Raw genomic sequence first — 23,343 nt, forward strand, 5'->3', positions numbered from 1 at the left:
GTGGATTGTGCTAGTCGGTGAATGGATTGCCTTCCTATATCTATGCCTCTGGTGAGAGAGCTCCTATGGCACAGAGGCACTTTCTTCGCCGCCTTGTGTATCTCGATGGCTTCCAGACTTCTCTCGGGATGCAAAAATCGCTCCTTTTCAAAGGCTTCTTTTGGGTAAGAGCAAGTGTAAAAATAACTGCATTTCATTTAGTAATGCAAAGGTATAGTGCTCTGTGAGCCGCCATTTTAGGATTAATAATGGGCACTGTTAGCATTGCTGAAGTATAAAACAAAAGTGAAAGCAGGTCCCACGTTGTGGGTCAGAGGTGGGTCTTGGGTCTGGACCAGCTGAAAACCACCACTTTAGAGGCTCTAAGCACTGAAAATATTATCCCCCAATATGTAATACAACAAAAACCATACTAAACCATAAAATAAAAAAATTAATTATTAGAAAACCCCCATAAATTGATTGTAATACATAACAGGATCTGATTTCCTCGCATTATTTTGAACTATGTTAGTATCCCTGGTTTTCTGTGGGGTTAAGAGAACAAAAAAAGTAGGGCAAGTGTGTGTAGAGGAATGTAATGAAGTCTTATCAAAGTCCTGATGGACTACTTGGATGCTTTAAAAAAAATAAATCTCAAATGCCAAATCGTTTTATTTTTTAAAATCTCATTTTTCTTTTGGGTGCCCCTGCCTTTCTGGTGCCCTAAGCATGTTGCTTAATCTGCCTCTTGGGTAATCTAGCACAGCCGCATGTGGCGGGGGGTGGGGGCTCCAGCTGCTCATTCCCTGCCCCCCTTGCAGCCAAGCTTGTTGGCTCAGGTGGCAAACAGGCTCTCACAGCTTTGGAAAAATGCTGCACACTCCATTTGAGGGTGGAAATCTGCCCTGTGTGTCTCTATCCACTATCCTCAAAACTGTTAGGTTGTCAATAATGCTCCAGGCTCTTGGCTGGCACCCAGTGCTGGCTGCCCTCGTAGATGCACCTACCTCAGTATCTCTTGGAGCAAGGAAGTGTGCTCTGACCTCAAATAACTCCTCTGATCCAGACACGGTCTCACTTTTCCAATAGTTGGCTGGTTCTGCCAAGTTCCTCCTCCAATCACTTTGACTGCTGTGAAGGCACACGATAGGATTTTCGGTATTTCAAAGTTAAGGCTTGTGCCCCAGGGAGGTTGCTCCAGTGCTGCTAATGTCGCAGTTTGGCTTCACCCCCCGGAGGCACACTCCATTGCCTCTCGAGACAGACGGATGCCAACAACAGCCAACAAAACAAAAAAAGCTTGCTTTAAACCAAAAGCAATTTGTTGCACGGATCTTGGTATTTACTATTCCAGTACATCAAGGAAAACACACCCTTTCCCGTATAAACTCGTTAGGTTTGTTTACTTGTATCCTTCTGTAATAAGATTCCCCACACCCCCAACCCTGCCAGGAGATGACAGGGATTCACCCTGGGACCTTCTGCATGCAAAGCAGATGCTCCACCCACTGAGCCGCACAGCCCTCCCTGCTCCATCTCCATTTCTGTACACCACAGAGACATGCCTCTGCAACCCAGCAGTAAATGTTCACAGGGGTGCTTCCAGTTACACCATTGGGGATGTTGTTTTGATTCCATTTACCAGCCTCACAAAGTGGTTGCTAGCCTGTTTTGTCTGCACAGCAACCCTGTGAGATAGATTAGGCTGAGCGGATGAAAGACACCCAGTGGGCTTTAGGGTTGAGTGGGGATTTGAAGCCGACTGTCCCCACTTCTTTTTTTTATTATTATTAAATTTTTGAAAAAAATTTCTTTTACAAATTTGTTCAAATGCAACCATATTTTCCAATTTACAAATTTTTTGACTTCCACCAGCTCCCCCCACAGTCCTCATATTTTAATATTTATTCCCCATTTCCTTTATAATATATTGCCAGTTTATAATATCTTTACATCTCTTTTTCTCTTTACAATACCCTTTCTCATCACAAAGCTTCTTTAAATCCAACTAGCGTTGTCTGTTCATCACAAATGTTTTCCAGATATATCTTAAACTTTACCCAGTCCTGAGTAAACTTGTGATCTTTCTGGTATCTAATTTTTCCAGTCATTTTATCTAATTCCACAAAGTCCATAAGTTTCATCCTCCACTCTTCCAAAGTCGGTAGTTCCTCTTGTTTCCATTTTTGGGCCATTAGGATTCTAGCCGCAGTCACTGCATATTGAAAAAGTTTGTAATCACTTTTGTTAATTTCTCTTTTTGTAATTCCTAACAGAAAAGCTTCTGGTTTCTTCACAAATGTATATTTAAACATCTTTTTCAGCTCATTATATATCATTTCCCAGAAGCCCTTCACTTTCTTACATTCCCACCACATATGGTAAAACGTCCCTTCCTTTTCTTTACATTTCCAACACTTATTGCATGTTTTATACATTTTTGCAAGTTTAACTGGGGTAATGTACCATCTGTATACCATTTTCATAATGTTTTCCTTTATCGTCATACATGCAGTGAATTTCATATTTTCATTCCATACTTTTTCCCAATCTGCTAATTGTATATTATAGCCAAAGTCCCTAGCCAATGTATCATAACTGATTTGACTTCTTCGTCCTTTGTTTGCCACTACTGTCCCCACTTCTAATCTGGCACGGCACCTGCTATCCTACATACACCATTACAAAAGGGGTGGGGAAATTCAGGCCTAGGGGCCGGATATGGCCCTTCAGGTGCCTCTGTCTGGCCTTCGGGACTTTCCTTGGGCTGCATTCCCTCCCCAGCCTGTCCCTGCACCCTCCTTGGGTGCTTTTCCTGGCAGAAATGTGTCTTTGGCGTGCATTAATGCCTCTCTCATTTCCCTGCTGGAGAGATTGGTGGCAGCGGCGGGTGACTTTTGCATGGCAAGCAAGGGAAACCTTTGACGTTTGCATAACTGGAATGTAGCTTGCTGTGGTAAGAGCCATATCTTTATCACAAAATTGAGAGACAGTTTGCAGGAAGAGATTTCAAAGAAATGGAATGAATTAAATATCTGTTGCTGCACTCTTTTTCTTTTTTTGCCTCCCGCCCAGACCAGCAATAGTATGCGGCCCCTGCAGTGTTCCCCCACAAGAGAATGTGGCCCTCGGCCTGGACACAGGATTGCCATGCTCTCCTTGGGCTGCTGCTGTTGTGCAAATGCAGGGCCTAGTCGGTGCTGTGAATTTTCAAAGTGGAGGAGGAGAAGCCTCGGGATACGCTTGATTTCCCATCCCCACCGCCCTCCGCCCTTCCCTCACAATAGGTTTTGTAGATTATCTTCCTCCTGGGGTTTTCAGAGTAATATTGCAGGCTTGTGTTCATGCCCACAGGAGATCATTTTAATGGAGGACTGTGAGCGTTTGTGTGTGTGGAGAAGCTTGAAAGCGAGGCGAGGCCTCGACTCCGCATGGCCTAGGAACTTCAGAAGTGCGCTCAGCAAATTAAAAAAAAAAAAAAAAAGGCCCTCCCCCTTTTTGTGTGCCAGTTGTAAGGAAATGAAAGCCAGATGGACCTTAGCAGATGGTTAATGTTTTAATTACACACTTCGTTGAGTTAAGTTAACCCCTTCTATCCCCTCTGCTTTGCTGTCACAGTTGGGGGATCCACCACACCAGCCCTGTGGATTCTGGTTGCAGCTTCTGGTTCCCAGTCTCTCTCTGGGAATTTCACTGATATCTTTGCTTCTTGAGAAACCAGCCTTTACTGTGCCCCGTAGGGGAACGTGACAGAGGCGTTTAAGATTACGAATTGGGTGGGGAAAGTGCCTAGGGAGCAGAGGTTTGTGTCATGGGGCCATCCAGGGAAGGCTGGGCGACTCAGGCAGCCAAAAGAAAGTCCTTCTTCACATAGTTACACTATGGAACTCACTTCCACAAGAGGCAGTGGCGGCTCCCGGCTTGGATGGCTCGAAAAAGGAATTGGGCAAATACACAGAGAATAAGGCTTTTAGCCACAATGGCCGTGTTCTACTGTCAGACGCAATGTGCTTCTGAATAGCAGTTTTGAATACCAATACCAGCTTCTGGGAATAGCAAGTGGGATGCTGTTGTGCTCAAATCGTGCTTGCAGCCTTCCCTTTGAGGCATCTGTTTGGCCACTGAGAGAGCAGGATGTAGACTTAGATAGGCCTTTGGCCTGACCCATCTGGGATCCATCTTAGATTTAGCAAGGCCTTGGCCACAGCTGCCTGCCTGACATCCACCTTAGCGAGACCCTACTACAACCAGGCTTTATGAGCAAAGGGGATTTTCTGTCTTCCCGCTATCCATATTGATCGCCCTCCCCACCTCCCACTACCCCTGGCGCAAACCTGCAATTTTTTTCCCTCTCACTGGAAGCAAATGTGCTGCAAAGTGTACACAATAACGTAATCGAAAACAGGATGAGTGGTGGCTGTTTCCCCGTGTGGGGATTTGGGCCTGCGCTGCTGAATTTACATTGCTGGCTCTCGGGCACATGTGGATCTGTTTACCTTACCGGAAATATTTCTCTTCTCTCTCCCTGCAAACCCCCCACCCGCTGTTTCAGCCTCTGCACCCCCAAGCAGGGGCCCCTTGGGTTGGGTGTGTGTAACTTCTGCACGTGAATAGATTTCTTTCTCTCTTTCCTGGCCTTTTGCAACAAGAAAGAAGAGCCGCCTAGCCTGCTGGATCTGCTTCTCCTGAGCTGCGACATTCAGCACTGGCTTCCCATCGCTTAGGGACATTGGAAGCTGCCCTATGTTGAGTCACTTAGTTCAGGGTTGTCTACACTGACTGATGCTGCCCCTCCAAGGGTTTCAGGCAGGGTGCGTCCCCAGCCTTACCTGGGGGGTGCTGGGGATTGAATCTGAGACCCCCTGTCTGCAAATATATATTTGCCAAAATACATTCTTCTCCAAAGAATAAAGATTCCAGTGGCTCAAGGCTCTGAATTAAGGTCTGATTGCAAACATCCTCTGAACCTCTGGAAACCCTTGGAAAACCCAGCACTCCTCGTGGGATTGCATTTGCAAAGGCTCGGGGGATTGCTAGACACTTGTTTTTTGCACCGTATTTGCACTTTTAGGGGGCTGTTACAGTGGTGCCTCGCAAGACGAAATTAATTCGTTCCGCAAGTTTTTTCTTCTTGCGAGTTTTTCGTCTTGCGAAGCACGGTTTCCCATAGGAATGCATTGAAAATCAATTAATGCGTTCCTATGGAGACCGCTTGCCAGGCTGGCGGTGCGGAGAAGGGCTTTTCTCCCCACCGCAAGCCTTCAGGACAGGTACGGGAACAGAGGGGAAGGCGCGCAGCGCTTCTCCTCTGTTCCCGGGGCTTGCGGTGGGAGGAGGGTTTTTCCTCCCCACGCCAACATTCAGAACAGCATTCTGAAAGTTGGTGGGAAGGAAAACCCTCCTCCCACTGCAAGTCTTCAGGACAGCCATCCGAAGGCGGGCGCGGGGAGACGGTCTCTCCGCCCCACCGCCAGCCTTCGGAGGAGGTCCGAGGACAGTGGGGAAGACGTGCTGCGCTTCCCCGCTGTCCCGGAGATTTCCCTATGGGCTTTCGTCTTGCGAAGGAAGCCCATAGGGAAATTCGTTTTGCGAAGCGCCTCCAAAACGGAAAACCCTTTCGTCTAGCGGGTTTTCCGTCTTGCGAGGCGTTCGTCTTGCGGGGCACCACTGTATTGTCGCTTTAGGTGCCACTTCCGGGTTTGCAGCAATGCGTGTATGCATGTGGTTGTGCTTAACTTGAACACACGTCAGTGAAAAGTTGCCTGCACTATGAAAAGCCTTTAAAAGGCTGTGGCAGTGGTAGAGTATCTGTCATAGGCACAGAAAATCTCGCGTCTCCAGGTAGAGCTGGGAGTTAACCCAGGAGAGCTGCTTCCAGTCAGTGCAGACAGTACTGAGCTAGATGGACCAGTTGGTCTGACACAGTATAAGGCAGCTTTCAGGGTCTATTTAAATCAGTCCTTCATTGAGTCATGAGGACTGGGATCTTGTTTCATTTTTAGAAGAAGTGCTGTAGCTCAGCAGTAGCTCAGCATTCCATTTATGTATTAAGGTGCTAGAATAGAGAGAACTTCCTCCCCTCCCCACCCCCAGTCTTTTTGCCTTAGTGAGACTCAAGCATTTCCAAACCTCCCACTGAAGGCAATTAATCCGACAGTCTCTTGGCTGCCTTCCAGCCATTTTTCCAGATGAGCTCCTTTGCCAGTAAATGGCAGGTGGAGGCTTAATTGCAGGTGGATATGCTTATGAGTCTTCCAGTCGTGCCCCAAAAAACCACTCCTCGACTGGATTGTGTAAACCTGTTATATATTGCTCCCTCTAATAGCGAAGTCGGGTGGCAGAGTGCCAATGGCTGTGCAGCGCTGCTGAAAAAATCAAGAGGGAAGTTATGGGCATGCTTGAAGGAAACCCTGAATTTTGCAGATGCGCAGAAAAAATAAATAATAATTAAAACTAAGAGGGCAACTTCCACCTCCCCTCCCTCAAAAAACAGCCCAATGAGGACTGAGCATGCTCAATAGCCACTGAATGATGAGTAACCAGTTTAACATGTCAGGACTAGCTGCCTCCTTGGCACTCTACCTCTCTGCATGGAAACGTTGGTGTAAAGGTTTAGCCCTGCCCAGACTTGCAACGTGGGGCGTCCTTAGAGGATGCCCCCCCCCCAGATCTCTGCACAGTCTGAAACTCTGAGGAGTCTTTGATCCAGATATACCCCCTTTAGGATTTATTTCACACACCCAGGAGCAGAAGAGACAGAGAGCTCATATGGTTAAAGTGTTGGACTACAAAACCAGGGTTGAAATCCCTGCTTGGCCATGAAGCTCACTGGGTGGCCTTGGGCCTGTCACTACCTCTCAGCTTTGCCTGCCTCACAGGGTTGTTGTGGGGATTAGATGAGTGGAGAGAACCATTTATGCCACCTTGAGCTCCTTGGAGAAAAGGGAAGGGTGGAGGACATAAATGCAATAAATATACAAGAGGCAGAAAGCCATACTGGAGGTTAGGTGCTGCTAGCAAAGTGTCTGCCTAGGTCCACGTGCAGATACTCTGGAGGAGCAGGAGCCACACAAAAGCCCAAGCCCGGATCAGGGCCTCACTGAGAGCCAGGAGCCAGGTGGGGGGAATCAGTAGCCCTTTAGATGTTGTCAGGCTTGGGTTCTGCTTGTGGACGCCTGACAGACGTCTAGCTGGCTGCTGAGCTCAACGAGCCTTTTGGTCACATTCACACCATGCATTTAAAGCATTATGATACCACTTGAAACAGGCATGGCTTCCCCCAAAGGATTCTGGGAACTGTTATTTATTAGGGGTGCTGGGAGTTCATGGGAGGCACCCTGTTCTCCTCTCAGAATTCTCCGATTCTCAGAATGGTTTCTGTCAATCTCTTCACAGGGAACTCTGGGAATTGTTGCTTTGTGAGGCAAACGGAGGTCTCCTAACATCTCAGCACCAGTTCCCAGAATCCTTTGGGGGGAAGCCATGCCTGTTCCGAGTGGTATCATAATGCTTTAAATGTATGATGTGACTATGGCCTTCGTCTGATCCAGCAGGGCTTTTTCTTCTATTTTTATAAAGAATTAGCAAACCAGTAGAAGAAAATAAGGCTGTCTGTGGCTATGAGGCACGATGGCTATCCTCTACCTGTGCTGTCAGTTGCTGGGAATCCCAAGTGAGGAAAGTGCTGTTTGTAGGCCTCCCATTCAGGCATCTGGGAGGCCACTGTGAGGACATGATGCTGGACAAGATGGGCCATTGGCCTGATCCAGCAGTCTCTTTTTATATTCTTAGGCCGTAACAGGGCCTGATTCCATGCAGTTCATCTTCATCCCCCACCCCCATTTTAATATAAGCTGATTCAACCTCTTTGTGCTAACTGGTGGGCGGAGGAGACAGCCTCCCCTACGATCAGGGATGCTGTGTGTGTGTTTTCCCCTAATTAGCCTTGTTAATAGGAGAACAAGTTCTTCCCTTTCCCTCTTATCTCTGCTTTAGCAGAGGCAGAAATTAGCTCTCGAATGAGGACCAGCTCAGGTTGTGCTTGGCTCTAGTAAATAGGAGTAATTGATTCAAATGGCTCCTTGTCGAGTGTCTGAAAACGCTGTCAGCTGGATGGCGTGCGGCGCTAATGGCGAAATGAGCATTGTACTTCAGGAAACAAAAGAGCTTGGGTTCCTTATTTCCTAAAGCGGCTTGCCGCTTTCTGAAGTGCCTGCGTGGGCGGAAAAAGAAGCCTTGCGAGGAGTGGAGCTCACAACAAAATGGCTGCCTTTACTGGGGCCTCAGCACTTTAGGGTTTTGAGCTTTCTGATGACAAAACAACAACAACAACAAAACACAAAATGCTGTTATTCAGTTGCTAGGGGTTGTAGCTGTTGTAGCTGTACTATCCAGAACAGATCCTTTGAGATTAAAGGACTGACAAACTCAGGTCCATGAAGTCCAGCGGGTCTACTCTTGAGTAGAACTGTTGTTGGCTTACGGCCCTAGGTCCCTTTCTTGTCAAGGAGTAACAGTTTGTTTTTCAGGCGTACCTGTACTGTAACACACCGATAGATGTTACAGATAGATAGATAGATAGATAGATAGATAGATAGATAGATTCTTTATTGTCATTACACAAGTGCAACATTGCACAAGTGCAACGAAATTGGATGCCCTATTAAGGGGGCTGTAAGGACATGAGGAAAAATCGAGTCAGAAAATCTTTCAGGCTGCTTATGCGAAGGGATGATTACCTGTTTAAGAGCCACTGTGTTGCAGTGGCTAGAGTGTCAGACTGGGAATTTGGAGACCTGCTTTCAAATCCCCATTGCTATGAAGCTCACTGGGTGAACTTGGGCCCATCACCGCCTCTCAGTAGAACCTACCTCACAGGCAGTAGGAGAAGCCAGTATAAGTTGCAATTCCAGCTGAATTTGGGGAAAACACTTGAGCGATTTCAGTTGCTTTTGTTTGTGTTGCTCATTGCAAACAGCTGAAATGATAACAAACCTGATTTGCAATGGGGGTTGAATAATTTCGACAGCAACTGTATATATTGACTTGGGGTGTTTTTTATACAGGATGCAAGCCGTGTAAAAATATATTCAGTACAAAACAAACTGAAAGTAACAGTCTGTAACAACCAGGCATGACGTGGCAGCTACTGTAAAGAGCCTCATAAACTTATAGAGCATTACATCTTCCCTTTTCCCTTTCTCCTGTCACAGGAACACCTCCATTCCAAAATAGGGCAATAAGTCAGTCAACCTTTATTACAACATCCCAGATAAAACTACTAAACTGCAACCAAACAAATGCAGTTTTACAGTTATGGGCCAGCAAAGGACTGATCGAAATTAACAGCAAAGGGCTAGGATGTGTATAGAGCACTGAAATCCAGTAGGATCTCAATCCCAGATGAGATAAATAGGTTAAACCGAAAGGTGAGTTCCATTTTAAGCAGAAGTAATGGTGAATTTCAAGTTCCATAGCTGAAAACCACCACTGTGTGTGTGTCCAGTTGTGCTGTCTTATATTTGACTACATAATAAAGTCAAGCCATTCCCCAATGAATTCATTGCTTTTTTGTTTGAACCCTCAACACTCTGAACTCTTGCGTTACATTGGAAACTGCCTTACACCAAGTCAGACCACTGGTCCATCTAGCTCAGTATTGTCTACACTGACTGGCAGTGTCTCTCCAGGGTTTCAGGCAGGGTTTCTTGCTTGGCTGCCTGACCTTGGGCTTGCTGCCTCTGCCGAGAGCTGTAACCATTTGCTTCTGACTGGTAACAGGATCTTGTTCAAACTGGTGCTGATGGATGCATAACCTTAATATAACCTTAAAACCCGAAATTGTAACTAAGGGGATGTTCTGCATTGCCATACCTTGAGGTGCCGTGGATTGAACCAGGTATACGGATCTACAGCTCTCCCCTAGTATAGTCCCCCTGGCTAGTAGCTAATGAGAGCCTAATCCTCCATAGTCCAATAGTAGCTTGCTGTGACAGCCCTGCAGGGAGAAATCTAGTCTGAACTCTTTTCTAAAGTCCTGGTAGTTTTGTTTTCTAAGCACAGGGAGTTTGATTTTCAGATTCCATCCTGAACTGTTACATTTGATAGCAGAGGCTCTCCACCCCGCCCACCCCAGTTAAATGAATTAAAACTTATAAAACTCTTTTTTGTGTTTTATCTCTTGTACCCTTCCCAATCCAGGTGATCTGTGGAGCTACGACTTCTACAGCGGCGAGTTTGTTGTATCTCCCGAACCGGACACAAGTGTGCACACATTAGATCCTCAGAAGCACAAATATATCATCCTGGGTAGTGATGGGCTGTGGAACATGATCCCACCGCAGGAAGCCATTTCTATGTGCCAGGACCATGAAGAGAAAAAGTATTTTACGGTGAGCATGAGCTTGATCTGAAACCATACCAATAGCCACCAATTTCTCCACCTCCAGCCGAAACCATGATAGAAAAAAAAATGTGGAGTACCTGTGCCTGGGTAGTGAATTGAGAATATTCTCTCTCAGTCTCTCATGAACAGGTTTCTTTAACTTATCATTGTGAGGGAAAAAGAGGACAGGAACCCTCTAGGATTGGGTGGGAAACCTGTGTAGCAAAGTCTTTTCTCTCTGGTTATTTTTTTGTATGTTTGTATGTTTTGAGCTTTATGTGTTTTGCGTAAGCCACCTTGAGTCTGGTGGAAAAGGTGGGATATAAGTAAATATAATATCAGATCTCCGGAAGCCATCGTACAGAATTTGATCACAACATCTATCTAAAGGCCATCTGAAGGCATAGCTGAGAAATGAAACTTCCCCAAATACAGTGGTACCTCAGGTTAAGTACTTAATTCATTCCGGAGGTCCGTACTTAACCTGAAACTGTTCTTAACCTGAAGCACCACTTTAGCTAATGGGGCCTCCTGCTGCTGCTGCGCCGCCGGAGCCCGATTTCTGTTCTCATCCTGAAGCAAAGTTCTTAACCTGAAGCACTGTTTCTGGGTTAGCAGAGTCTGTAACCTGAAGCGTATGTAACCTGAGGTACCACTGTACATGTCATAGTTATGGGATGGTGACTTTCCTTTTCTCTCCTTCCGCATCTCCTTGCCCACCTTTGGAACTGAAAGGGAGGGCGCCAACAGTCTTTGGCCAAAATGTTGGTGAACCGCGCACTGGGACGTTGGAGGCAGCGCATGCTGCGGGCGGACAACACCAGTGCCATCGTCATCAGCCTCTCTTCGGTGCGCAGCGACCAGAGCAATTTGGAAGGGGAGGAGGAGCTGTATTTCAACCTGGCTGAAGGCCCGTCCTATAGCAGCCCTGAGATGTGGGCAATGACTCCTTCACGCTGCTCCACTCCTCCAGTCAAGGTAAGAAAAGAGGGGTAGAATCCCGAGTCATGATGTCGAGAGGTCATGGCAGGGGACTCCCCCATACAGCTGCAAATAAAATGTTTTAAGTGCAATATACAGTGTGGCACTAGATGGCAATGGTGAGCCTTATGGAAAATTCAGTGTATTTTAAAAAACATTAAAAAAAAATTCGGAACTGTTTTTATACGTGTGTAGATTCCACCAGGGTAGAACTTATCAACTGTGGCGCCAGGCAAAAACTTTCATCTTTAACCAGGCCTTTGGTTCGTAGTTGTGCCTGCCCTGTGGAACGCCCTCCCATCAGATGTCAATGAAATAAACATCTGGCTGACTTTTAGAAGACTTCTGAAGGCAGCCTTGTACAGGGAGGTTTTTAATGTTTCGAGTTTTTTAAAATGTGTTTTCATACTTTGTTGGAAGCTGCCCAGAGTGGCTGGGGTAATAATAATAATAAAAAATATTATAATTATTAGCAATCAATGGCCTTACAGAAGCAAGTGGAATGGTTTTTTTTTAAAATGCTTTCTCGGTCCTCCTGGTTTTAATGCATCTATGTGGGGTTTATTGTCTGATTGTTTGGTTGTAATTTGCTTTGAGTTGCCTCTGGGCCAGAGAAAGCAACTTACACCTTTACCAAATAAAATAAATAATAAGCCTTCAGATATTGATGGACTACAAGTCCCATCATCTCTGGCCCTTGGCAATGTTGGTCTGGTCACATGCCTCTCCACTTAGCCACTTGATTTGCCATGATTCAAATAGAAGATCCTTGGAGTGCAGTATATGTTTCTGTGGCTGCCCACCCCTTGTTGGAGTTTTGGCTGCTGCTGTTCTCTCTGTCGCCACTGCCTTCTGGAAGCCCTTTGTACTTAAGCCCTTGTCTTGTCAGAGGGGAGGGGAGTCATGCTCAGCTGGGGTGTTTTGAAGCAACCGACAATTACCGCCACTGGGCTCAGAATAGCTCTGGCTGCTTTGATGTTCCCCTGAGTCTTTGAATAGCTCTTCTTTGGCAAAGCAAAATGGAAAAAACCCACAAAGGTTTGGATGAGCTACTCAGGGGTCTCTATATAGGCGCAGCTAGTAAAAAAAGGTGGGATTTCTTTCTTTCTTTCTTCTGCTTGCCTTTCTTTCTTTCTTTCTTTCTTTCACTTTTTCTTTCTTCCTCTCTCCTCCCTCCATCCTGTTCTTTCTCTTTCTCTCTCTGACTCCCTCTTTTCCTATTTTCTCCATTCTCCTCCTCCCCTCCCTCCCTTACCTCCCTCATTCTGTTATTTCATTCTTTCGTTTTCTCTATCCTACTCGCCTCTTTTGCGTGCACTCTCTCGCTCTCTCTCCTCTTCCAGAAAATCAAGGCAGTCTACGATATACAAAATTAAACCAGCAGTGATAAAACACCAGTAGAAGTGTCAGTAGAAGCAGCCATAAAAAATGCGTTGGGGAAAGAGTTACATATTTCAAAGGCCTATCTGAACAAAGCAGTTTTCAAAAGAAGTCTGAAAGCAGGCAGGGACGATTCCTGCCGAGCTTCTACTGGCAGGGAGTTCCACAGGGCAGGACCTGCTCTTTAAAGGCTCGGTTCCCTAGTAAAGTCTGGCTGAACCTCAGGGCTTAATTCCCCCCCCCCCTTTCTCCATGCCGGAACTAAATGGGCCATTGGCCTGATCCAGGAGGCACTTCTGATGTTCCTCTTTTTAAGGAGTGAAACAGGGCTTATAGGAGGAGTCCATCTGGCAAATCCCAGCAGGGAGCCTAGGGCCCGCCTTCCTCCCCTCCCTCCCTTTTAATAATGAAAACATTCAGTTTATATTATTATTTGAAGAAGTCAAAATGCTCATCGTTCCATCACACTCTGTTGTGATCAAGGCACAAAGTTTAGCATGTGGTTGTGCAAAAGTGCGGGACGCGGGTGGCACTGTGGGTTAAACCACAGAGCCTAGGACTTGCCGATCAGAAGGTCAGTGGTTCGAATCCCCATGACGGGGTGAGCTCCCGTTGCTCGGTCCCTGCTCCTGCCAACCTAGCAGTTCGAAAGCACGTCAAAGTGCAAGTAGATAAGTAGGTACCACTCCGGCAGGAAGGTAAACGGCATTTCCGTGCGCTGCTCTGGTTCGCCAGAAGCGGCTTAGTCATGCTGGCCACATGACCCGGAAGCTCTACACCGGCTCCCTCGGCCAATAAAGCAAGATGAGCTCCGCAACCCCAGAGTCGGTCATGACTGGACCTAATAGTCAGGGGTCCCTTTACCTTTACCTTTATGCAAAGGTGCAGGCAGAATTATGGCAGGGAGGTGGCAGCCCTGATTCTCACCAGCAAGGGACCACGGCGCAGCTTTAGGTTCCGCCCCTACGATGTCCCAGCATGCAGCCCTTCATTTTCTCTGGCAAGAGGTACCTTGGGTGGTATCTAGGTTGGCACTGGCACAGGGAGTCTTTCGACAGCCCCCCCTCCAATAGGGCTTGTGGGGTCCACAGCTCACACCTGCCACCTTTCTACCTTAAAAAAACAACTTCTCATCTGGTGTCCTGAGCAGTGCTGGTGCCAGGGTGTTTAAATTTCCCATAATGCCCTGGAGTGGTGCCTTGGTTGGACCACTGTGGGAAATTTAGAACAGTGGCTGGACTCAGCTGCCTGGCAATGCTGGGAGTGATACTGCTGCCACCGTCAGGCCATCCAAGAAGGTCCACCAGAGGGCACTTTGCCAAGGCACAGGGCCGTGGCTCACTGGCAGAGCATCTGCTTTGCATGCAGAAGGTCCCAAGTTCAATCCCCGGCATCTTCAGGTAGGGCTGGGAGAGAAACCCTGGAAGGACGGCACTTAATTGAATACAATCCCAAAGAAGCAACTAAAGAAACAAGCAAAAAAAAAAAAGTTTCAATTTTTAGAATACTTTTCTCCAAAAAGTCCAGGATTGCGGAGGACTTGGTTTACAAACAAACCCCAAATGGTGGCGCTTGGGGCTGAGGAATACATAATTTAAATATGTACCAGTAAAGGCATGTGGCTTTTTTCCTTAATGCAAGACAAAGAATATCCAGTGGGTGCAATTAGGAACATGCAGTGTTGGAGGCCTGCCTTTTACAGTACAGTATATCCCCATTTATTAAAATTAGAGGCAATTACAGATTCACATGGGAAATGCTCTAAGGGTTGGTATGTGGTGGGAGGGGTATTTGTCTTGCCTTAATACCCTTGATGTATCACCCACCTTTTATAATGTGCACAGGACAGGTGAGATGGAGGTCTCACAGGTATTGGCAAGCAAGATGTTTGGCGTGGCTTGGCAGGCTCTGGTTAATTTGGAAATGAAAGGAGCTCTGTGTATGCTCAGAGGTGCAGTGCAAGGGCTCAGAAGGAAGTTCCTTTTCGTTGAGTGGGGCTTACATCTGAGCCAGTGTGTATTGGATTGTAGCCACAGGGGTGAAAGGAATCTTGTGTAGGCAGGGTATGTGGGTGAGTTACTCCAGTGAGTGGTTAGTGTGTTGGACAAGGACCTGGGAGCCCAGGGTTCAAATGCCACTCAGCCTTTAAGCTCACTGGGATCACATCCACACTGTACAGTTAAAGCACATGGCTTCTTCCAAAGAAGCCTGGGAGCTGTAGTCCATTAAGGGTCCTGGGAGTTAGCTCTGTGAGGGGGAAACTACTATTCACAGGGATCTTGGGGTGGGGAGTGATGTGCTTAAATGTGCTTTAAATATACTGTGTGTAAACGGCAGGCACCTTACAGAACTAGAATGTCAATATGTACAGCAAGATCTCCCACTTCCCTGGCTATTCCAGAGGTGACTTTTTGAGGAGGGCCTGTTTTAAATATATTTCAATGTAAAATTTTAGAATTCAGCTTGTTGGGGAAAAATAGAATAATTTGAACTGCAAATTACCTCCTTGTATATAATTGGCCATTGATAACTTGAAAGATATTAACAAAAATTCAATGAACAAAAATTCTAATTAGGCAGATGGCAGCCAGACTGATTTATAAAAGCACAAGGGGCAAGGCATTTCAGCCATTTAAGTCTACCACAATGGCTTGGAACAAAACTATGGTTCAGCCCTATGTTGTTAACCTTTACACAAACCCTTTTTCTAAAGAAGGCTGGATATCAATGAGAGCGGACTCCAAATCCCTAGACAATTTCTCCCAGCAGGTTTGTGTGGATGGCTGATTTGGGTGGTCACCTGATGTCCAGGAAGATTCTGGTCTATGATGTTAGCAGGCCCGTTCAAACCACCTGTCCACCTCTGAGCAGCTGCCCTGCTTCAGCTGGTTATGTTAGACCAGTGGTTCCCAACCTTTTTTTGGCCATGCACCATCTCTAAAATCCTGATGCGCCCCCATGACATAAAATTCTTATTCAAAAAGTGAACTCCTATTCATGGCCTAAAAGGCCATTCACTGTTAATAACTCATTCCTGAATTGCTCCCCTGTAAGGCGTGTGCCCCATGTTTGGAACTACGACATTAGACTATACTTGAGCATTCAGTACCTGGGAGGTCTGTATTTTACCTTCCGCTTACATTTAACCTTGCTGCTTCTCACTGGGATAATGGCAAGGTGTTGAGCTGGGGTTCCAGAGCTTGAAAAGCTGAATTTTCCAAGCTTGAAGTTTATTTTATTGAACCTGAGACTTGTCTTCAGAGATGGCAGGAGAATGAGGGAAAGAACACCTCAGAGAAAAACAGGATGAGAAACAAGGGAGCAGGCTCAGGTGCTTATTAAATAAAAGTTTCAGCCAGGGATGATGGGAGTTGTATTTCAGCAACATCTGGAGGGCCAACACCTGAAAGAAGAATGTTGTTTAGTGTCCACTAACAATTCCTTTTAAAAAGCCTGTCCTAAGTAAAACTGAACAGTGCATGAAAAAGAGAAATTCCCACTTCTTAATACTAGTAAAAAGTCTTCTATCTGTATGTGTAAAGTTTATTTTAAGAGTCAATAGTCCAGCAAAACCTTGGGTAAACATACATATTTTTCAAGAGGCATTTAAAGCTCTCCGCCTCTCAGATTCTCTGACCACCACAAACTTCTCTGGGATTTGTCTGAACAGATTCTGGGAAATATCTGAGTCTTTGGATTCGCAACTACATAATTTTACTCTCTTGAATCCCACCAGGTTTTAGAAGATGACTTGTGGCCACGGCTCAGCTCCCCCGAGACCATCCCTTCGTTGACGCGCAACATGGCATTGAGTAAACCTTCAGAGCCGCCTGGGGAGGCCGCCAAAGGCAGCGCCTCAACGTTAGCGGTGGTATCAAACAAGGATGCGGTGCCACAGGAGGAGAAGTGCGGCCGACTGTTTGGGTTGAGGATGCGCGACTCGGAAGGACGGAGCCTGCCAGGGACCCTCTCTCCCTCCAACTCTGGGAACGCAGGCATGGATCCAAAAGCCTTCAAGGTACCTCCAAGTGAGCCAACCAAAGCAGCGACCATGAGCTGCAAAAGGACATTGGAAGAATCCAATTCGGGGCCTTTGCTAAAGAAGCCCAGGAGGGGGATGACTAGGAATGTCAGTGTCCAGCCTGAAATCTTGTCCTCCACGACGACCCAACACAAAACCACCAGTAAGCTGGCCATGCGCCGTAGCCTTCGAAGACAGAAGAAGCTGGGGAACCCATTGTTCCACCAGCCCAGGAAAGCACTTTGTGTTTGCTGAAAGGGTTTCAGTCATTAATGCAGTTTACCTGCATAGGGAAGCTTTTTAATGTGTAATGATTTATTATGCTTTCATATATGTTGTAAGCCTCCCAGGGTGACTGAGGCAACCCAGTCAGATGGGTGGGGTACAAATAAAAAAACCCTATTATTGTTGATATTATTATTATTATTATTATTATTATTATTATTATTATTATACCTTGCGGTCCAGTTCAAAGTTATGAAGTTTCGGTACAAATAAGTTGAAACTGCATATTTTTATTTTATCTTTTTCTCATTTGGTTTTTTATTTTTTTTAATGCAGAAAACCTTTTTTGGGGCGGGTTGGTATTCGAACAGCTTTATCTCAAACTTGTACTTGCTTGTAATATAACTGTGAATTTTGTAGACGTTCTTAGGGTTATAAGGAGTTTGCTGTAAAAATGTGTGTAAATTTATATTCCTTCATACCAAAATGTAGTCTCCCCACCTAACTTTCTTTTGCATAATTGTTACAACAGGGCTTAGCAAAACCCACAAAAACACAACACCTTGATTTTGGATGATGAATTTTTTTGGGGGGTGGGGTTAATTTAGTACAAAATAATGAATTTGTATAAACTTCTTGTGATGACCTCACAACTTTTTAATGAAAGTAAATTATTAAAAAGAATGGAAAATATGTATTTTCGTAGTACTTAATACGTTCTGCCTGAAGTGTACCCTATTAGAGAATATAATACTAGGTCTATTTTCTTTCTTTATTAACTTTTAGATTTCTCTATTCAGAAATGAAACGTACGCAGAGGAGATGCTGAGTCTTCGTCACACAGCAATGCTGGTTTCTGTATTTTGATTAAAATACTATGCAGTACTTTATCTTAGTTGTATTTTCATTATAATTTTTTTGTAAGATAAAGGGCCAAAATTTTAGCTCAAAAACAGGAACGAAACGTAGTTTCCCTCCATCAGTTATTGACTCCTAATTCTTGAGCGGTGTTTTTTGATTTTTTCCCCCCTTTTAGCAACACATTTGGATATACAACACATTCCTTTTTACAAGCATGAGATATTTTACTGTTCCAACAATGGATGGTGCTCTTGATGGTGACATTTCCACCATAGGTTCTTAAGTTATTGGGATAGTTTTCTAGTTTTCTTTGCATACGTTGAGCCATGTATACTTATAATGAAATAAAGTTAGCAAAAAACCTGGCAGGGTGGCTTTCTGTTTCTTCCTTTTGCTTTATTAAAAATGAAAAGAACATGGTTGACACGACACAAGGTCACACACAGTTCCATGTCATGTTGCTGCACACTGAAATGCCACAGAGAGCTGCAGAAATCTGCTTGTGTTAAAACTCTAATCTGGAGCAGCTCCTGAACTGCTGAGCCATAAGACCTCAGATGAACATTCAATCTATGCTTCACAGGAAGGAAAGGTGCATCATAGTAAACTATGGTGTTTGCTCCCAAAAGATGTAGCAAGGCCTGTAAAAGCAGATTAGACAAATTTATGGGGCTATCTAACCCTAAGACTATATTCTACTTCCATGGTTGGAAGTACTGTGCCTCTTTTTAGCAATTGATTGGAATCACAAGTGGGGAGAAGGTTGCTGTGATTGGGTCATACCTCTTTTGTATAATCCCCTAAGACTTTCCATAATGCATGTTTATTACATTTATAACCAACGCTCCTTCCCAAAAGGTCCCAGGCCAGCAGCACCTGATAACAAAAAGCAGGAAACAGGAGGCTTCCTTGCACCCCAACCCTGCAGGAATCTGGATACACCCAAACACCATTTGGGAACAAGCACGTATTTCTGGCTTCCGCTCATATAAGCAACCCAAGTCACTTTTGCAACATGGCAGTTTTAGCTTTTTGAAGGCTGTTTCTCCATTTGTGCATTTCACAAGTCAGCTGCACACTCTGAAGAAAGAGCTCCCTTTTCTCAGACCCAGACAGAGCAGTTTGCAAATATTTTTGTACAAATTCACAGTAGTTTTCCATCCCTACTTTCCAGCCCCTTCCTGAATTATCACTTTTAGCATGTTATTGGCATCTGTCTCAAGAGACCATGGAGTGCGCCTCCAAGGCTGAATTCAAGCCTGAGTTAGGAGCACCGAAGTAACCTCCCTGGGGTGCAAACATGGGCAGTGTGTGTGGAGGAGGTCCTGGGCGGCCCAGCCTCACAGATGTGGTCCAAAGGAAAGCAGAGCAATATGTTTAGCACATGCTTGGATGCAGGAGTTGCCGAAAGGTGTACAAGGAGCCATCCAACCATCTTAGGGACTCCACTCTGGATTTGTGTAGGGTTTACTCCTAAGCCTTCGCTTCTCTCGAAGAGGTCCCACAACGCAGCAGAAATTTAGGATCAGAGTTTTCCTTCTGCTATAAGGGCTATCTTCCAAGGTTGACGAGCCCCATCTGCCCCTCACTTCCCTCTACAACATGTGCAGAAGCCTCATTATTGACCGTTGGGCCCACTATTGGTCTTGTCTGCTCAATTCGCAAGGAGGGGAAGTCCCTAACTCACTGAGGGCTTGAGACCCATTGGCTATCCTCTCCTGGTTTAGCCAGACAGCCACTGATCTGTAACTGCTGTGCATGCTGGCTAGGGCTGATGAGAGCTGTTGTCCACGAAACACCTGGAGGGTGCCAGGTTGACAGATTGGGATGAGATGGTTACAAAGTTCACATTGCCCAGGTATGCTCAGTTACTGGGGTGGGGGAGCTACCTGTCCCATCTGCTCACTTTATTTCCATTCTTACCCTACCTTTCCTCCAAGGAGCTCAAGGTGGCAGCATACATGGTTTCCACTGCCTACCCATTTTACTTACAACAAACCCTGTGGGGGTAAAGGGACCCCTGACCGTTAGGTCCAGTCGTGGCCGACTGGGGTTGCGGCGCTCATCTGGCTCTATAGGCCGAGGGAGCTGGCGTTTGTCCGCAGACAGCTTCCGGGTCATGTGGCCAGCATGACTAAGCCACTTCTGGCGAACCAGAGCAGCGCACGGAAACGCCGTTTACCTTCCCACCGGAGCGGTACCTATTTATCTACTTGCACTTTGATGTCCTTTCGAACTGCTAGGTTGACAGGAGCTGGGACCGAGCAACGGGAGCTCACCCCGTCATGGGGATTCGAACCACCGACCTTCTGATCAGCAAGTCCAAGGCTCTGCCGTTTAACCCACAGCACCACCCGTGTCCCATAGGTTCGACTTAAAAACCATGACTGGCCCAAGGTCACCCACTGAGCTTTGTGACCGAGTGAGGATTCGAACTCTGGTTCCCAGGACCTGGGCCAACACTCTTAACCACTATGCCCCCAAATAGTTAACACATAATGGTACACGTGTGTTTTTAAGTACAGTATTTAAAAGGTGCTTCCTCAACCTATTGGACAATGGCCCTAGAAGGCTGGCATGATGCGGGGTGGCTAAAGAGGGCTAGTCTGCTGAAATTCCCTCTTCCAACACAGCCACGTTTCCAAGGCGAGGGAGACTGCGCTGCACCTGTTGAATCGCCCCACTACAAAGGCCGCTCTATCCCTTGGCATCTCAATGGCGCAAACCCCTGCTTGGGACACAGCTCGAAGCATCAAAAAATACACCCTTTAACACAGAGACTCACGCAATTATTTCGCAAGTATATATAAATAAATTACATACTGTACACACACAATTCAATTTTGTTAAGACCGGAAATCACCTAGAGATCATTTTGCCGCTCTATATCCTTCCCTCTCTATGGTTCCTGCCGGCTTCTTACTTGTTACGTCGCGCCGCCAGCCGCGCGCTGTCGTCACTCGTTCCGGTCTCTTTCCTCCACGCCTCCTTCCTCACCTCGCCAAGTAGAAAGAGGTAAACAAGCGAACGAGTCACCAGCAGCGGGCGTGGCTAAACCCGTTCTGACGCCCTCGAATCCCATTGGTCGCGCTGACTCAGCTTCGGACCGGCCGCGACCTATCTTCGCCTGCAGCTGAAGCGCCCGCCCTCTATCTGATCCCCGGATGTAAACAAAGCCTCCCCCCCACCTTCTCCAGGTGGGCGTGCCCAAAGAGTCTCTCCCGCCGCGCCAGCTCTCACCACTTTTTTTTGGGAGGGGAGGCTAAGTTCTCTCAGCCTATCTTTGCTAGAGACGAACGGGAAGAAGGAGCCTCTGGGCAGCGGGGCAGAGCTCTGGAAGTGCAACCAGCCGCAGTGCCCGTGACGTCGCTCCCCGGGTCCCCCGGAGCCATTGGAGGAGCTGGCCGAACAAGTCCCGCCTTCTCTGGCAGGCCATTGGCTGTCGGTGTGGTGGCCGGCGAGAGGGTCCCAAACACTGTCAGTGAGGGGAGGAAGCGGGACGCATCGGCGGCGGCAGCAGTAGGTAGGAGCGGGCGGGGCTAGTTGGAGCGGGGGGAGGGGCGGCTGAGGGGGGGGGAGGGCTGACGCTGACAGGAGTGCCAAGGGGTGGGGGGAGGGGCAGCGGTGAGGGGGGCATTATTGGGGAGGCAGCTCCTTATTGAGGGGGGAGGAAGTGGGAGGGGGGAATGTGTAGGGAGGGGGAGAAATGTCTGAGGTAACTGCATACATACGAGGGCCGAGGGGAGTGAGGGAGGCAATGACATGCCTTGGGGAGGGGAGGACATGGTTGGCATCTGTGGGGGGGGTGAGGAAGGGGGATATGGGGGGCAAATGGAGGAGGAGGGAGAAGCAGGTAAGTGAGGAAGGGGAAAGGGGTGGAAGGAGGGCATTTGGTGGGAGGGAGTGTTATAGGAATTTGGCACCTGCTGGATGCAAGCGACTGCATATATCAAAGGCAGCTTCAAGTCCAGGACGGAGTTCTACTCAAGAGTAGAGCCATTGGGAGTTATGGACCTGAAGCAGGCATTTCTATTCCTTCCAATTTTGTCTCTGGCTCTGACTAGCTTTGGGCACAGCCTGGTATTGCGAAATCGCTTTGAGGCACTTCATAGGAAGCAATTCATAAATGGTGGAGTAATTGTTCATCATCTTCTTCTTATTATTATTATTACACACCTGGGTGGATACATAGTCATAGCTGATTTAGATATGGACTGCATTTTCTACAAACACAGGCATTGTCAAAGAGGTTCGCATAAAAGCAAATGTGATTGTGTGTGAGATGCACACACACACACACAGAAAAAACCAAACACACACAGTAAGACAGACTAAATCCAGACTCCTTTGCAGCAACATTGGCCAATTTTTTCTCTCCTCCCACTCCCTGCTTTATTTACCATCTTGGCTGGTGGGGTTCTGGAGAACTTGAAAACTTGTGCACACTTTATTTTGTGACATTTCAGTCTGCCTACTAAATGTGCTGCCCTAATGCAGACCCTCCAAGCCCCCCTATATTCCAGGGACATCCCTGATTTAGAGAAGCCACCCCAGTTTCTTATTTGATCCTGGAATGTCCCGCTTTTCCTTAGGATGTTCCTATTTTCATTGGAGAAATGTTGGAGGGTATGGAATTATCCAACCCCCGAGCCATCTGAAGGCAATCCTGTATAGGGAAGTTTTCTTAAATGTTTAATATTTTATTATGTTTTGATATGTGTTGGAAGCTGCCTAGAGTGCTGGGGCAACCCAATAAGATGTGTGGAGTATAAATAGTAAAATTACCATTATTGAATGGCACATCCCTATTTTCATCAGAGAAATGTTGGACGGTATGCTAATGTGGATTTTTGAGTTTGTCCTATGAGCCATCATAGGCTTTGCTACACCTACACACACATATCATGCATATGCCAGTGTATATCTCACATGAATTGTTTACATGCATAAAGTTTTATGTGTGTGGTGTGATATATATGCAATAGTTGAGACATAAGGAAGAAGAAATATAATATGGCAGTTGGGGAAGAATATGGGGTTAACTGGAATCTCATTCAGTAAAGAGCTGCAGATTTGCTTGTTTGTTTTTTATATTTCTGTACTGCCCTTCATCTGAGAATCACAGAGAGGTTTACAATATAAAAACAAAAAAATACAGACCAAAAGAACAAGAGCAACAGACAGTGACCCTATCAAAGTTTAAAAGGCCACAGATTGTTTAATTAAACAAAGACCTGGAAGAAGAGGAATGTTTTTGTCTGGTGCCTAAATATATTTAACAAAGGCACTGAGCAAGCCTTTCTGCAGTTGGGGCAGAGGTGTATGTGTAATCACATGTTTGTGTGAAACAGGTTAGCAGGTATGACATTTATTTTTGTATTTGGCATACATGCAAGTACATATAATGTGTAAATGGGATCAAACACACTCATTGTTTCTTGTTTTTTAGCTTTTAACCCCTACCTTTGTAATAAATATTCAGGCAGCTTTCCATCTTCAACATAAAAAG

At 46.2% G+C, this 23,343-nt stretch overlaps 2 protein-coding genes across 6 annotated transcripts in view; both read left to right on the plus strand.

Annotated features, from left to right (window-relative positions):
- PPM1D (protein phosphatase, Mg2+/Mn2+ dependent 1D) overlaps positions 1–18,200 on the plus strand; it is a 36,060-nt gene extending 17,860 nt beyond the window's left edge. The window contains exons 4-7 of one of the 2 annotated variants that reach the window (XM_081844194.1): positions 10,183–10,373; positions 11,102–11,344; positions 16,464–16,911; positions 17,760–18,200. In XM_081844194.1, coding sequence (XP_081700320.1) covers positions 10,183–10,373; positions 11,102–11,344; positions 16,464–16,911; positions 17,760–17,779 — 902 coding nt within the window. In that variant the 3' untranslated portion in view covers positions 17,780–18,200. Of the gene's footprint in view, positions 1–10,182; positions 10,374–11,101; positions 11,345–16,463; positions 17,179–17,759 lie in introns of those variants that run through there. The other variant, XM_081844193.1, reaches the window with a different exon arrangement.
- A 3,015-nt stretch (positions 18,201–21,215) lies between these two features.
- Positions 21,216–23,343, plus strand: part of BCAS3 (BCAS3 microtubule associated cell migration factor) — a 460,752-nt gene continuing 458,624 nt past the window's right edge. For 2 of the 4 annotated variants that reach the window (XM_081844097.1, XM_081844099.1), the window contains exon 1: positions 21,216–21,357. The gene's annotated coding sequence lies outside the window, so the exon portion shown is untranslated. The remainder of the gene's footprint in view (positions 21,358–23,343) is intronic. The other 2 variants (XM_081844096.1, XM_081844098.1) reach the window with 2 other exon arrangements.

This window comes from Podarcis erhardii (assembly GCF_964252035.2).
Source record: "Podarcis erhardii genome assembly, chromosome: 16".
Taxonomy (NCBI): domain Eukaryota; kingdom Metazoa; phylum Chordata; class Lepidosauria; order Squamata; family Lacertidae; genus Podarcis; species Podarcis erhardii.